This window comes from Pholis gunnellus (assembly GCF_910591455.1).
Source record: "Pholis gunnellus genome assembly, chromosome: 23".
NCBI lineage: Eukaryota > Metazoa > Chordata > Actinopteri > Perciformes > Pholidae > Pholis > Pholis gunnellus.
In genome coordinates, this window is record NC_136550.1 from 13,806,118 (window position 1) to 13,821,586 (window position 15,469).

Sequence of the window (15,469 nt, forward strand, 5' to 3'; positions counted from 1 at the left end):
TACTGTAGCACTGACGTGGTCATCTGTGCTGTAGAGCAGCACACTGCTGCTGCTGTGTTGTGTTGAATATTTAATGAGTCTCTTCTGGGAAGCCACAGCCCACCTACACAGCTACACTCACTGATAACCTGCATCAGGGTGTGTGGAGATTCGACTTATATTGAGAGTCTGAGCTGTTATATTATTATATATATAATACTGTGAACATTCCCTCTTGAACTTAGAAATAGTTGTGTTACAAAATAATCTTAACTCCAGGTCCACCACACATATGATCTTCATCAGAAGTTGGAGGTAGCTCATTCTTTATCACCTTTACTTGATGGAACTTCTAGGACTTTGTTTCAAGACGTGTGAACACCTAGTATAGCTCTTTACACAATGGGACAAGCTGGTTTGAATTGGAGCAAAGATGATGTGATTCCATGTTGGGTTTAAGACATCTTGGAGACCTTGATGACACTTCCTACTTCCTCTGTCCTATCATCTCTATCCTCATCTGATTTCTACCTCCCTCTGTTCTCCATCACTCTCCTTTACAGTAATCACATTACTCTCTCTCTCTCTGTGTCTGTAGAGCTGAGGGGAAGCAGAGCAGAACCAGCCTTCCCTGATTGGAGAGGGAATCACGACCACAGCTCCAGCTGCGCAGACTGCCTTCGCCTCCGTCATGCAGACCTCCGTCCTTCTCCTCCTCTCCCAAATCCTCCTACTGTCTCTCCTCATCCCCACCTGCTCCTCCCAGAGCGAGGCAGACCTCATCGTTCAGACGCGTGCCGGTCGAGTCCGAGGCACCCGCATGCCGGTGCCAGACCGAAGCTTCGTCACCTCCTTCCTGGGCATCCCCTTTGCAGAGCCACCGGTAGGGAAGCGGCGTTTCCGTCGCGCTGAGCCCAAGCGTCCGTGGACAGGGGTGTACGAGGCCAACGCCTACCCCAACGCCTGCTACCAGTTCGTGGACACGTCGTTCCCCGGCTTCCAGGGCAGCGAGATGTGGAACCCCAACAGAGAGATGAACGAGGACTGCCTGTACCTCAATGTCTGGGTGCCCTCCTCGCCCAGACCACACAATCTCACCGTCATGGTGTGGATCTACGGCGGAGGTACTTGGTCACGACTTATTCAGAATGAGACACAATATAAATTAGGTTAGACATGAGTCATTCTCCCTGTGGAGACATCAGGACCACAGTGCACCAGGTATTCAAAGAAGTCATTTTCACTCTTTGCAGAGAAGGCACTGTGAGTGGAGTCACATGACCTCTTTAGAATGCTGAACTCTTTGGAGTTTGACCCAATGTGGAACCAGACTAGGCTGCTCTCTTTAGCCACTGTTGATAATGAGATCGGTAGTGTGTGTGCACATGAGTGAGTGTGTGCATATGCATCTCTGTCTGTACACATCTAATCTTGCATACTGCTGTAACAAATTCCATCATATTTTGAGTTCTCATTTATGGCTGCATGCTCAAGGACCTCTTGTGTTTGCAAAGTCTCACATCTTTTTACAAGACCTTTTATTGCCTGATGCTGCCATTGAATGGTCTGCGGACTCCTCACTCACTACTCTTAACCGGATCCCTGCCGGTAGCAGTTGCTAGCGAGAAACTGGGGGGGAAACTGATCTAGACTGCTTTTATTTCATGCAGACAACATGCGTACTTGTACTGTAAATCAGAATCTGCATCGTCTTGGCCAATGATTTTGCAACTACTGGACAAATTTCTGGTTGTACAGTAAACATACAGAAAAGTGAGATAATTCAACCCAGACTATGAAAGTGTGCCTTAATCTGATACCCTTCATCAGAGATCAGAGTTATCCTTCTAGATTTAAAGATATTGGATTCCTCTAGACATTAGACCTCTCATACTCCTGTGAATTAAATGTGTAGTAAAGTTCCTGTCTGTTTGTGGGAGATTGTGATACATTAGGTTAATGTGATATTTAACATTTCCAGGGTTCTACAGTGGTGCCTCTTCTCTGGACGTGTATGATGGCCGCTACCTAGCTCACAGTGAGACCGTTATTGTGGTCTCCATGAACTACCGGATCGGTGCCTTTGGCTTCCTCGCTCTGCATGGTTCCTCTGAGGCTCCCGGCAACGTGGGTCTGCTGGACCAGAGGATGGCGCTGCAGTGGGTCCAAGACAACATCCACTTCTTTGGTGGAAACCCCAAACAGGTTAGTTTCTCACAATTTTATTTGTGTCTCCTGTTCTGTCTACACAAAGAATCAACTAGGAGCTCATTTTGACCCCGATCTCTCTGTTTGTCGTCTTTGACCAATCAGGTGACTATCTTTGGTGAGAGCGCTGGTGGAGCTTCAGTAGGATTCCACCTCTTGTCTCCAGACAGCCGGCCCACCTTCACCAGGGCCATCCTCCAGAGTGGGGTCCCCAACTGTCCCTGGGCCTCGGTCACCCCTGCTGAGGCGCGCAGACGGGCCACGTTGTTGGGCAAACTGGTCGGCTGCAACGGAGGCAACGACACTGAGATGGTGGACTGTCTGCGCGGTAAACACCCACAGGAGCTCATCGACCAGGAGTGGCAGGTAATGCAGTCAGTCAACAGTCAGTGAAGTTCACTTCATCCTCTTTTAGGCCTTGATACTCTCACTCTGATACACTCCCTGAGTCTAAATGAACTAGAGCACCAAATGTGGATTAATTGGAAAATTGGAAATTGGAAATAGTCCCCACCAAATGCACAATTTCCTCCTGTTAGAGTAATGTTTCTTAAAAACTACAGTTACCTACAGATTTATATCCTCAGTAGTCACAGACAGAATAGGTAAGTCGGACGGACTAATACATTATTGGTTTGGGTCTTTTCATGGGAATTGTTGGTGATAAAAAAGAATCTAGAATAACACCTGACAATTCCTTTAAATTCTGCATCACTGTGACCTGTGGCTCGCAAGATTGGATAGAATATCATGTCAAATGATCGAGCAGTGGAGCAGTATGAAGATCTTACTTTCAGGGTTATTATGGTGAGTGATGAAAATGAAATCCGCTGTCACGATAATAACATTTCTATATTGTGATATCAATATATATATTATGATATAGATACCAATACCAGCCAGGACTCAAGAACCTTCACCACATAGGTCCAAATCAAATAAACCATAAACCAGTCCTGATCAAGAATCTACTGTCGCTACTGTAGAATGGTGGATAAGTTATTCTGAGCCCCACAACACCTAATTTATTAGGTGTGCATTAAATACATATGTAAGGGCATTAACCCGCCCCCAGCCGTCAAAGACCCGACGTCAATGTGAAAGCGTGGAAACCCTTTTCATGCTTGTCCCTGCAATGTTACTGCTTTCATTCACACACAGCCGTAGCATTTTCCTTGAAATGTTACTAGGTCTTGAAGTGGCAAATTGGGGCGGTACAAATTCACCTGATTATCCATCCCTGCTCCCGTTCACACATTAAACCATGCAGATTGATTTATCTGCACCCACGGCACATACCAGATGTGCTGTGGTGCAGCAGGTCTACCAGACTACACAGCATAATGGAAGAGATAAGCCAATTGTCGTGCTGACCTGAATGCAGGAGTTTTTTAAAGGTGTTATTTCACCAAATCTGTCACGGGACCTTTAGTCTTTTATGGGTTTGCGTGTCATTTCAAACAGTACATTTGAGCTTGTCATCCTGTCCGGAGCAGGTCCTGCCGTGGTCGGCCCTCTTCCGGTTTTCGTTTGTCCCCGTCGTGGACGGCGAGGTTGTACCCGACACTCCCGAGGCCATGCTCAACTCGGGCAACTTCAAAGACACTCAGATCCTGCTCGGGGTCAACCAGGACGAGGGCTCCTACTTCCTGCTGTACGGAGCTCCAGGCTTCAGCAAGGACAACGAAAGCCTGATCTCCAGAGAGGACTTCCTGGAAGGTGAAGCTCACTATGGAAAGAAAGGATAGAGACACAAAGAATACTGCAAAATTATTTTCTACACTGATAATATGATTGCAGAATTTGACAGTTCTCCATAATCATTCTGTTAACGTGACTAATCAGAAAGAATTATAGAAATCACCAACAAAATTCCAGCCATGGTTCTACTTTACCACGTCACAGCCCCAGTTACACTTCTAAAACAATAACAAAATAAAATGCACCTAAAAACCTAAAACCTCACTGTGCCAGGTGTCAAGCTGAGCGTGCCACACGCTAACGATATTGGCCTGGAAGCGGTGGTGCTGCAGTACACCGACTGGATGGACGAGAATAACGGGGCGAAAAACCGCGACGCCTTGGACGACGTCGTGGGCGACCACAACGTCGTCTGCCCTCTGGCCCACTTCGCTCGCACCTACGCCCAGCACAACGCCCTCAAAGCCAACATGGGAGGGGTGGTGAACAGCGGAGGGAACTCACAAGGTAAGACATGTGTGTTTGCGTGGTCCTTTTCACACAGCTCTGATGCCACTCTTTTCCTCACAAAGCCGGACTATAGCAGACTGGATTGTTTTTTTCTACAATAACTGCCCACTTATTTACCTTCTAGTGTGTGCCTGCATTTTACACTGCAATGTTACATTAATGGATTGAATTTGTGCCGGTTTGTTAATGTTATTATTGTTTGTATTTGTTATCTGCCGCGCCGGCTCAAATTCCTGTGAGCTTGAATGAGGTGGAAACATGAAACTTGGAACAATAACCGGAAATGATGTGCCTGTGCTTCTCAAGAAGTATTACCCCAATCGGCCACATGGCGGTGCTGTTATTTACGCCCCAAAATGAGTTTGGAACGATCACGCCCCTCACCCCTTAAGTCCATTTAACTTTTAATTTGACACACATGTCCAGCTCCATCTGATCTACAAAAAAGCCTCTTGGACCATATAACTCTGCCGGTGGCGATGGCTGTGCTCACCGAGTCTGTACGTAGTCACAGATTTCCCTTAGACTTGGGTCAGTCACAGTGGTCAGGTGTTCTGCCATTGTGTATTCTCTGTTTAGGGCAAGATAGCATTCCAATTAGTTTTTTTTGTTTTTTGATTGATTCTCTCCAATGTGTAAAGTAGCTTCCTTTTTTTCTTCTCATCATTTGGTTTACTCTAATGGGGTTTCTGTCTGGAGGCTCAGCTTGTGGTTAAGTCCTAGAACCAGAGAGCATCTCTCTAGAGTCTCTCTGTAGTGGAGGACTTTGTGGTGGAGCGTGTCAGGGTCACTTTCTTCTCAGGTGGTTTTGGAATTTTGATAATTAGAGGGGTATCGTCCTAAGTCTGCTCTGCATGCTTTATTTGGTGTTTTCCATTGGTTACGAGGAATGGATTTGCAAAAAGTCTGCATGAAGGGACTCCTTTTGGTGTTTGTCCCGTTTTGTAAAATCTTGGTGGGGGGGTGGACCACAGACCTAGCAACCATAAAGGTTCTAAAACAGAGTCCAATATGAAGATCCAATGCTGTCCATGGCTCCCACACTCTCTCTATCTCCAGATTCCTTTCCAGACAATAATGCAGCGAGGTATCCACCAAAAAAAAACAGTGCTGTCGACACAAATTAACCCTCTTTTTCTCCTCCCGCTCCTCAAGGAGGGGTCTACCTCTACCTGTTCGACCACCGAGCGTCCAACCTGGCCTGGCCGGAGTGGATGGGCGTGATCCACGGATACGAGATCGAGTTCGTCTTGGGCCTGCCACTGGAGAAGAGACTCAACTACACCTTAGAGGAGGAGAGACTGAGCCAACGCATTATGAGATACTGGGCCAACTTTGCAAGAACTGGGTGAGGCGTCACAGACTGCCGTGAACTTGTCAATCCCAACTGACAGCAGAGAGAGACGAGTACACCAGAGAGGACGGACTGTAATTAGGTTGCTTAGCTGCAGAGTAGATGAGGTGATCAGTAGAAGTTTCTACGGTCTGGTTTCTGCAAAGGAACACAACATTGTGGAAGCAGCCAGCCAACTTAAGAAGCCCAGATGATTTATTTCTCAGCCAAATCATCCAGCTAGATCAGGGGAATCCCATGGTAGTTACAGCAGTGATGGGAACGCCATTGGTATTGGTTGGTCGGTTAAACACTTTGGTCCAGATTGAAATATCAAAATAATTATTGGATGGATTTCCATGAAATTTGGCACAGATGTCCATGGCACCCAGACGATGAATTCAAATGACTTCGGTGTTCCCTTCACTTTTCCTCTAGCATCACTAGCTCTCTAACACCATTGTTTTTAGTTTTTATTATATTTTATTATATATATATTATAAACCTGCAAATGAACTCTCAGCTCAACTTTGGGTTTTGTGCTGAAAGACACACAGCACCACGATGGCTGGGAGAGAGAGATGCTGTGCATTTGTAGCGAAGTGGCAACAAACAAATTAAAGTTATACCGACGTCCGCACAAAGCCTACACGTACATCTTGCGTACCCTCGGATGCAGAAGGTATCATTTTGGCTTTACACCTGACTGTACTGTTACTGGGTGTGAATATTTAGTAACACCTAATCTCTAAGAAATAGTTTGTTGTTACTTTGAATTTATTGATGAGTAAAACTCTGAACAGCTGTTGCTGTAATATCAAGGTAATGTGCATCCAGACAGTCAACTAAACTACACAATAAATGAATGACGTATTTGCCAGAACTGACCTTGCATGGCTGTTGAATGAACTGCCTTTGTCTTAGCTGAATGACCTAAGGAACTGGAAACTGAGTGTCGATTTCTTTATCCATTTTTAATCCCTCTTGTTTTGACTGTGTCTCTTGTACCTCCCCATCGTCCTCGTCCTTCAGAAATCCCAATGTGAACCACGACGGACTGGTGGACAGCAAGAAGCGCTGGCCTCTGTTCACCGTCAGCGAGCAGAAACACGTCGGACTCAACACTGAACCAATGAAGATCCACAAAGGAATGAGGAACCAGATGTGCGCTTTCTGGAACCGATTCCTGCCACGCCTCCTCAACATCACTGGTAAATAGTGCTTCTAAACACTGCTTCTACTCAACACACAACATCTGTACTGAATACAGGTCTTCACTGTTATTACGGTAACACAACATTATAGGCCTGAATGTGTCACTAAAAGGTGCTTAAGAAATCCCATTGTATATATTTCTAATATTCATTTTCAACATATAAGCATAAGATGAACACATCATTTGGACAGAATCCCTTATCTAGTTATTATAGAACAAGAAATGCACAGAGTTGGACATTTTATTTGATAAATACAGCATAATGTACATCTCCACAGGCAGTTGTCTTTATTTAACTTTGGTGTTATGCTATTGACTCAAATCTCCTCCCTTCTCCCTGGTGGCCTCAGACCGGTCCATGTAACCTAAGACCCACCCTCTTGGGGTTTGGCAATCAAACTAAACACAAAAGACAACCTGTGAAATAAGCAACGAACTGGTAATAAGACCTTAAAAGCCGATACACACCATAGGCGTGACAAATAGAGACAAGACAACAAGATAAATGCTAAATACTCATCTGCAAATATCATATTTCCATGGCTTTTATTTTGAAAGGTATGAACGGAAGGACTGTATCTGGTAAAGAGTAATGTTTGCCGTCTTGGTTTGGACCAGGTAGCTACTTCAACTTGCATTCTCTCTAATGACCATCAGGGGGCGACTCCTCTGGTTGTATAGAAGTCTATGAGAAAATGACTCTACTTCTCTCTTGATTTATTACCTCAGTAAACGTTGTAAACATGAGTTTATGGTCTCAATCTCTAGTTTCAGGTCTTCTATACAGCATGATGTTCATTTCGTAAATGATGGTCCATTTAGAGTCAGATAGACCATAAAACAGGGTGGGGCTACCTTGTGATTGACAGGTTGCTACCAGAGACGTATACGGCGTGTATACGTCAATCTCCCGGAGTCCAAACATGGTCACTTTCGTTCACTGGTTGACAAAAATTAATATGGCAATGACCAAAATGCCAAACTCTAGGCTTCAAAACTGCAGTTCATAAACCAATGGATGAGGTCACGATGACTACGTCCACTTCTTATTTACAGTCTATAGTTCGAACTAAGGAGACTCCGTGTTGTTGTATCATAATTAAAGGTGTAGCAACGTGATTGGTTGATGCCTTTAATTACGTTGCAAAAGTAAAAAGTGTTGTTTTACCGCCACGTAATATTTACGCTCTTTGTGAAAGTATTCATGACAAAGACAACAATTTGAAAAAATGTATTGGCCTGCGAATTAATCACACGGAAAAAAATGCCACCGGTGTGTAAAGGCCTTTAGGACAAAGGCGCCGAAGCCGAACTGCTAACCATTGATTCTCTGTGTCTCTGTGTCTCTCCTCTCAGACAACATAGACGAGGCAGAGCGTCAGTGGAAGGTGGAGTTCCACCGCTGGTCCTCCTACATGATGCACTGGAAGAGTCAGTTTGACCACTACAGCAAGCAGGAGCGCTGCACTGACCTCTAAGAGCCTCAGCAGAGAGAGATGAGAGAATGACGGGGAGGGGGAGGCAGAGAGAACATGCTGTGGCCATTTTCCTCCATAGCCCATCCATGAAGTCTAACTTCATTCAAACTTTTTCTTTTTTTTTTCTGTTTTTAAGTCCACACACAAACACAGGCACTGTTGATCTTTAGTTGTGTTATTTATACTATTTATTTCTATGTTGGTTTTTTTCTGAGTTTGTGTGTGTCTGTGGAAATGAAGGGCTATGGAGGGAAGTTGTCATCGATATGGAGGAATATTAGAAATGTCAAAGATGTGTCATTACCTCGGGTGTGTGTGTGTGTGTGTGTGTGTGTTTGTGTGTGTATGCCTGCGTGCGAGCATATGTGTGTGTGTGTGTTTAACTCAAATCTCAACAGGCCCATGACACTGCACCGCTGCTGGTTTACTGTTGACGCACTTGTCTTTGTGATGATCTCATAAATGCTTCTTTTGTTTTCTGGACGATTCCTTCTTTCCAGCATATCAGGTTTTGTTTTGGGTTTTTTTTTTGGGGGGGGGGGGGGGGGACTTTTTCTGTCGAGGCCTTTTTAGTCTTGTTCTTGTCATGACCACTATTCCCATTACCTGAGGTGTTCTGATTCACTTTGTCTTGTGTATTTCTCATGTGGTAAAGCCATTAGCTGGGTTACATCCAAGTGTTTCTGTGTGGAGAGGCTCCATGGAAACATTAGACTCCCGACATTTCTCTCTTTATTGGGAAAACCACTTTATGCTAGTTTGTTGTGACATGACGGTTTGTAAATGATATCCTTCCATCCATACTTTAGATGGTGTTTGACACTCAGCCCAACTGATTGGTGCCTCATTTACAATTCAAAAGTTCACTTTAAATCAGCTTGACAGTTGACAATGCTTGACAAGTAAGTTCCTTCCTCAGCATTTTAGTGCCATACCTGTGTTATTTGCATATCAGTAGAGTGGAGGGGGTGAGCAGAGGAACTGAAAATGACTACTAATATTGTAAAAAAACAGTCAAAATGTTGCTGCAAATGCATCACAAATGCTAAGGCAGCTCCACCCTCGAGTTTAAAGGGAGAAAGTGTAACCTGCATAACAGCGGCCTCTGTGGTCTCAAGAATCGTAACCGGAGTGTACAGATTGTAAAACCCTCTGAGGCAAATTTGTTATTTGTTATTTTGAGTTATACAAAATATATTGATTAGAATTGAATTAAACGTAGAGCAGTGGTTCCCCAAACTTTTTCAATAATGTACCCCCTTTGGAATTTTTGGTAAGAAAGGAAATGCGACAGTTAACATGAATATTGAATATAAAATGTGGTTTATCATTTACAATTTTTTTTTAATTTAACTTATTATTATAATATAAATTGGTTTTAGGAATTATGCATGATTGATATTTTTTATTATTGATACTTTTTAAGACAAAGTTATACTTTGGGCGTCCGCGAGCGCACCAGGGTCCGTAAATGTCGTCATCAGAGGCTGTATGCGTAGGCATTGCGCGGACGTCTGCGTTCTACAAATGCTAGCGTAGCAATCTACTTAGCATGTGTGGAACACGTCCTCCACGCGGACACTAAAAACAGAACTACTACACATCCGAGGTGTCTGCTGCTGTCCGTGTACGCCTCCGGTTGGGAGTCTAACCGAAGCTTTAGAAGATTAATGGATTATCAAAATAGTTGCCAATGTATTGTTTGTATTCATTTTCAACAACACTTTGGGATACCTTGGATTCTAGCAAGCTTCTCTTCAGACTCATTCTTCCTTCAAAAAGTGAACCCTTTAAACATACAGCATATGTCTGTACATGTTTGTGCGTGCGTCCTTCAATCCAAATCTGTTTGATGAGATGTAAGCAGGGCCGTAGCTAACTTTGAGGTCACTGGTGTCATGTCATCAGTATTGGGGGGGGTTGGACCCATGGTGGCAGCCCCTCTAAAATCTTGGCTACATGTTCAGGAACCATTACTACACTGAATAGCCGCACTGAATCGTGTGTGTGCGCTGTCTCTTGCGAGGCGTGTGTCATCCACTCGGTGTCGTGTGCAGCTGTGATGTGTTTCATGAACATCTCTCCCTCCCTGCTCGTTACTGCCCCGCTGCTTCGTCTCTCTGCCGGCTACCTTTCCACTTCTTTTTCTTCTTTTGTCCTTCCATCTCCTTCCCTTCTTATTCCACCTCGCATCTTCCCTCTTCCACTTCCTTTATTCAATTTTTTCCACCAACTGCCCACCACTCTCTCCTCCCTCCCTATCCTCCATCTCCTCTGCCCCCCCCCCCCCCCCCCCCCCCCGCTGCATCTGTTCCTCTCCCTCCATCACCGCTCCTGCTGCCCTGCTTTCCGCCCTCTCGGCCTTCCTCCTGTTTCATCTTCATCTCTAATCAACCTCCTGTCTCTCCTACTCTCTTGCTTTCATCCTTCACTCCCTCCTCCCCACCTCCGCTCTTCCATCCTTTCTTTATACCCCCTCTCTCGTATCTTTCTCCTTCCACCTCATCAAACTTTTTCCCCCTCTCCATCATCTCTCCCCCCTTCCTCGTCCATCTCCCAGTTGTATCACTCTTCTCCCCCCCCCCCCTGCCCGACCTCGTCGCCCCCCCCCCCCCCCCCCCCCCCCCCCCATCTCTCTCCGTCCTCCCGCTTTCTCGTTAGTCTAATGGAGGCAGAGTAATTCACTCAGCGGCAGGATAATGTGACAGGGCGCTTGCTCAGCCTCTGGCCTGCCAGCCGAACAGGACACAATGGATGGATGGATGGATGGAGGTGGAAAGGTAGAGAGATGAGGCAAGGAGAAAGGGACAGAAGAGGGGAGGAGAGAAGGAGAGGCGGAGATGTGATGGAAAGATGAAAAGACAGTCAGAGAATCACATCATTACATAACTCTCTCTCTCAGAAAGCGCTGTGTGTGTGTGAGAGTTTCAGCTTACGCATGTGGCACCGATATTGAATTATTGATGTAATTAGAAGTTTAAAACGTCACACTCCAAATGATAAATTCCCGTCATTACCAACTGATTTATAAATGAGCTGTAGCGTAATATTCCTCACCAAGAATTTGATTGCCCCCACCCCAAAATCTAGCTGCACATCATTTCATTGAAAGTGATGTTGGAAGATGACTTTATGGCGTAAGTAGTGCGGTTTACTGACGACAACAAATCTACATTCAATTATGTTTTTTAGCCAAAACATTTTTATAGACTTATTTATTCCTACTGTGAAATATTTCGGGGGTTTTCGTACCTCGATTACAGTGAAAGCTTTTTATTTAACAGCATTCAAATCTGCAAAAAAAGAAAACCAGGAGAAATGGTTCAGCTGTGTTTTTGTTTTTTTTAAGTCCAGACGGTCCTGAAACATGGTATTTGATGTGCATTAGGGAATTACTTCCAAGTTCCATATATGCACAAAGTATTATCGTGTTTGCACAAGATCCACATGTTGCAAGCATACATTATTATCTTGTGAGAAGAACAAGATGGTGTACTTCATAGGTTATTAGCTGGTTGGCAACACATCTGGATCTTGTGTCCACAAAATAATAAGGTGTGTCGTAAACCATCTTGATCCCGCAAGATAATAACCGCGCAAAAGTTCCATATGTTGTGTGCACGTTATTGTTTTGTGGGATCCAAAAAAAAAATCCTCATGCTATCATCTATTGCATTCGAATAAAAAACAGGTATAATCATTCAGAACTTTTGGGATTCTCCAAGAAAAATCATTTTCTGAATGGGACTTTTGACTTTGGCTGCCTTCTCACTCCACCTGAGTGTGCATCATTTTTAGCATTGTGTTTGTGTGTGTGTGTGTGTGTGTGTGTGTGTGTGTGTGTGTGTGTGTGTGTGTGTGTGTGTGTGCGTGTGTGCGCGCGTGTGTGTGTAATGTACTTACTGTATCTGCCTGTCGACCTCTTTGCCATTTTTATTTACTAACACTGGGAGGGAACTGAATCAGCGCTGTGATTGGCTGATGGCTGTCCCAACGAAGCGTCTCTGTTGGCATGTCAAGCTCCTATTTATGGATCGGAGTAGAGTAGTCTAGCTTTAAAAAGACCTAAATATGAATAAAGGGTTGTACCTGATGTCTAAAATACCAGTGGAGAATGCATGTGTGACTGGCTGTGTGAGTGACAGCTCCTCCAGCTCCTCTCATCCAATGGGAGACCCCGCTTAAGCCCTCCTTCCCCTGCCCTCCTATCAGAACCCTGTGCATGTCCTGAAGTCCACCCATCCCCAGTATACCCTTCCAAACTTGGACTGTTATTTTCTGTAAAAATTTGTACTTTTGAACAAAACTATTATCAAAGTCACTTAATATATATCTAATGTTAGGTACGTTTTAATGTTAGCAATAACGTAAATACATCAGTAAAGGAATATATTTGATATTTAAATGCAGTGAAAATATAACGTGATAAAACAACAATGATGATGGATAGAGGTTGTGTTTTAAAAGCAATATTATTCTGAGTGTAAACTAAAAATGAGTGCCATAAATCTTTTTTTCTTGTGTTCGTTCTGTTTGTTTGACTTTGTTTTCCGGTCCTCTGCCTCATCGTTGTTTGTTCCGGTCACTAGTACTGTAAGTGTTGAAGGCTTCTGTAGCTTCCCAGTATGTCTCTGTGTATCATGAATGCTGACTTGGTTAAGCTATAGCAACAGAAATAAAGACACCCTGCTGCTTCTGTCCACATTGAGCTTTTATTGAGTCTCAGCATGCACCGTCGGCCGTCTGGTCCAGGCCGGGATACAACACATTATGGGCTCCAGAGTCTGACTTTGCATTGCAGTAGTTCCTACTTCCAGCACTTCTATACAAAGTGATGATTGTTCATTGCTTCAGATGATTGTCTGTGGAAGCTCCACAATGGAAAGGAGGAAAAAGCAGATGAAAAGTTGATGAATGACAACATAAAAATACTCATGGCAAGTCAGAAAAGATGAGATACATAAGTCAACATAATGAGTGATAATGTATAATAATATTAATATATTTATAACTAGTTTTGTTGACCACGAGTTTCCAGAGGTCATATAAGAAGTGGCGTTCTTTAATCACTGATAGCGGTCTCATGCCGCCCCCTAGTGTCCTATCTGTGTACCTACAGAGCAACTGAAGATCATCATACTGAAAGTATTTGTACTGAATTAAACATTGTACAAACCATTTTTTTGTTCTCTGTCATCTAGTTTTCTCACTGTCACAACTACAAATAGTCACTGCTTTGGGCTTAAATCCTGAATTGTTCTACAAATCCAAGTCAGGTGACGGCGGGCTCACGTTACCGCAGTTTCACAACCAGATAGTACTAAGGTGGCACGGTTATTAGTACGGACACATACCCTCAGAGGGCTTTGGTATTCCAGATGTTCCTGCTAGAATAATACATGATTATGTTTTTTCATAATTGTTATGTTGATTGTTGCAGCAGAACTATTTTTTTTACAGCAAAAAGTGACAAAATCGAGGGCGACAGTGGCAAAGTGGAGAGCAGGGCTGTGCTTCAATCAGAGAATCGGCGGTTCGATCCCCGGCCCCGGCTCCGCTAGTCGCATGTCGGTGAGACCTTGAGGAAGACACTTAACCCAGAAATTGCTCCCGTAGCTGTGCCTATAGTGTAGAAATGTGATAGAATCTGAATTGTAAGTCGCTTTGTATAAAAGCGTCTGCTAAATGACTGTAATGTAATGAGATCGATCAATATATTGACTCACTCTTAATAGATAGTTTTGGGGATAGTTTGGTTTGAACGTGTGCAACATGGTTTGACTCATAAGATGATTTAAGATGATTTAGAAAGTAAGTAAATGATTAAAAAAAAGCGATTTAGATGTACATTTATTTATTTATAAATTTACATTTACAAATGACATTGGAAGGTCCGCAGTATCTCCATACTCCATACTCCATACTCCAAAGTCTCAGCTATGTTCTCAAAGAAAAAGAAAATAGACACATCAACAAAGCGATATAACATATTTATTGCAAGATACAAACAATGTACTCTTAAAAGCGTATCTCTCAGCCATTCATTCATAAAAACAAACACAATACACACAAACACATAACACATAACTGTACTGTTGATATAAAATGAAAATACACCTCTAAAATTATATTATTAAGATACATTTCGGTAAAGGGTAAACATGACTTCACTAATGCCAGTTGATCACACAGAAATACCAAAACACTACAAATAAAAATATTAATAATAATATTATTTATTTCACAGTGTCGAAATGAAATGGAACGTATTTGTAAATAAACTCTCAAAATAATTTAATACAGAAAAAGAAAAGCTGAAAGAAAACTTTATCAGCTGCGTGGTGTTTTTTCTAGAGAGATCATTAATAGGCTTCTCTGAATCTGCTCATCGCAAAAAAGACATCCAGTCAAGAACAATACATTTATAGCTGTTTATTAGTTGCATATGAATGTGTATTAATGTAGGAACAATGCTTTATAAATTATGAATTAAGTATTTACTGACACCTAACTATTGCTTCAGCGCGTGCGTTTGTTATAAAGTGTTTATCAGCCCAACTAAAAGCTTCTATGTCTTCTTTGTTGGTTCTCAGAGAAAAGTGGACCGGATGGAGAGCTGGACATTAAGGTGGACCTGAAAAATAATCCTGTCTTTATACAGCTGGAAAATGCAACAGTCAAATGACACTGTGTATAGTATGCCATGCAAATGTCAAAAACTGACTAATAATAATAAAGCTGATACTGATTCTAATTCTTTTTTCTCCCCTCTGTCTAAAAACAAGAGAATAAATGTCTGTCTGTCTCTCTTGACCCATAGCTCAGCTTGTGTGAGGAGAAATGACACACGGTCCACGCGCGGGACCATAATAGCGTTGTATTCGCAAGCTGGCAGGCTGTGAAGCTTTACAAACAAGGGGCAGGGGTCAGCTAGCTGCGTTTAGGAAACGAGCTATAAAGAAGACCTTTATTTTGAAGGCAGTGACAGGAAGTCCCAGAGTTGAACTTTTTTTTATGTGCGTGAAATTCCTCAAGATAGTTTCT

At 43.2% G+C, this 15,469-nt stretch overlaps 1 protein-coding gene across 1 annotated transcript; it reads left to right on the forward strand.

The window, feature by feature from the left end:
* Positions 1-670: 670 nt before the first annotated feature.
* Positions 671-10,620, forward strand: ache (acetylcholinesterase (Yt blood group); the record flags this gene model as incomplete). The annotated part of the gene is made up of 8 exons (XM_079184331.1): positions 671-1,103; positions 1,961-2,184; positions 2,293-2,553; positions 3,684-3,906; positions 4,162-4,395; positions 5,554-5,746; positions 6,764-6,942; positions 8,304-10,620. 8 exons carry the CDS (start codon positions 671-673, stop codon positions 8,423-8,425), a joined length of 1,869 nt encoding a protein of 622 aa, XP_079040457.1. The 3' UTR covers positions 8,426-10,620.
* Positions 10,621-15,469: the final 4,849 nt, after the last annotated feature.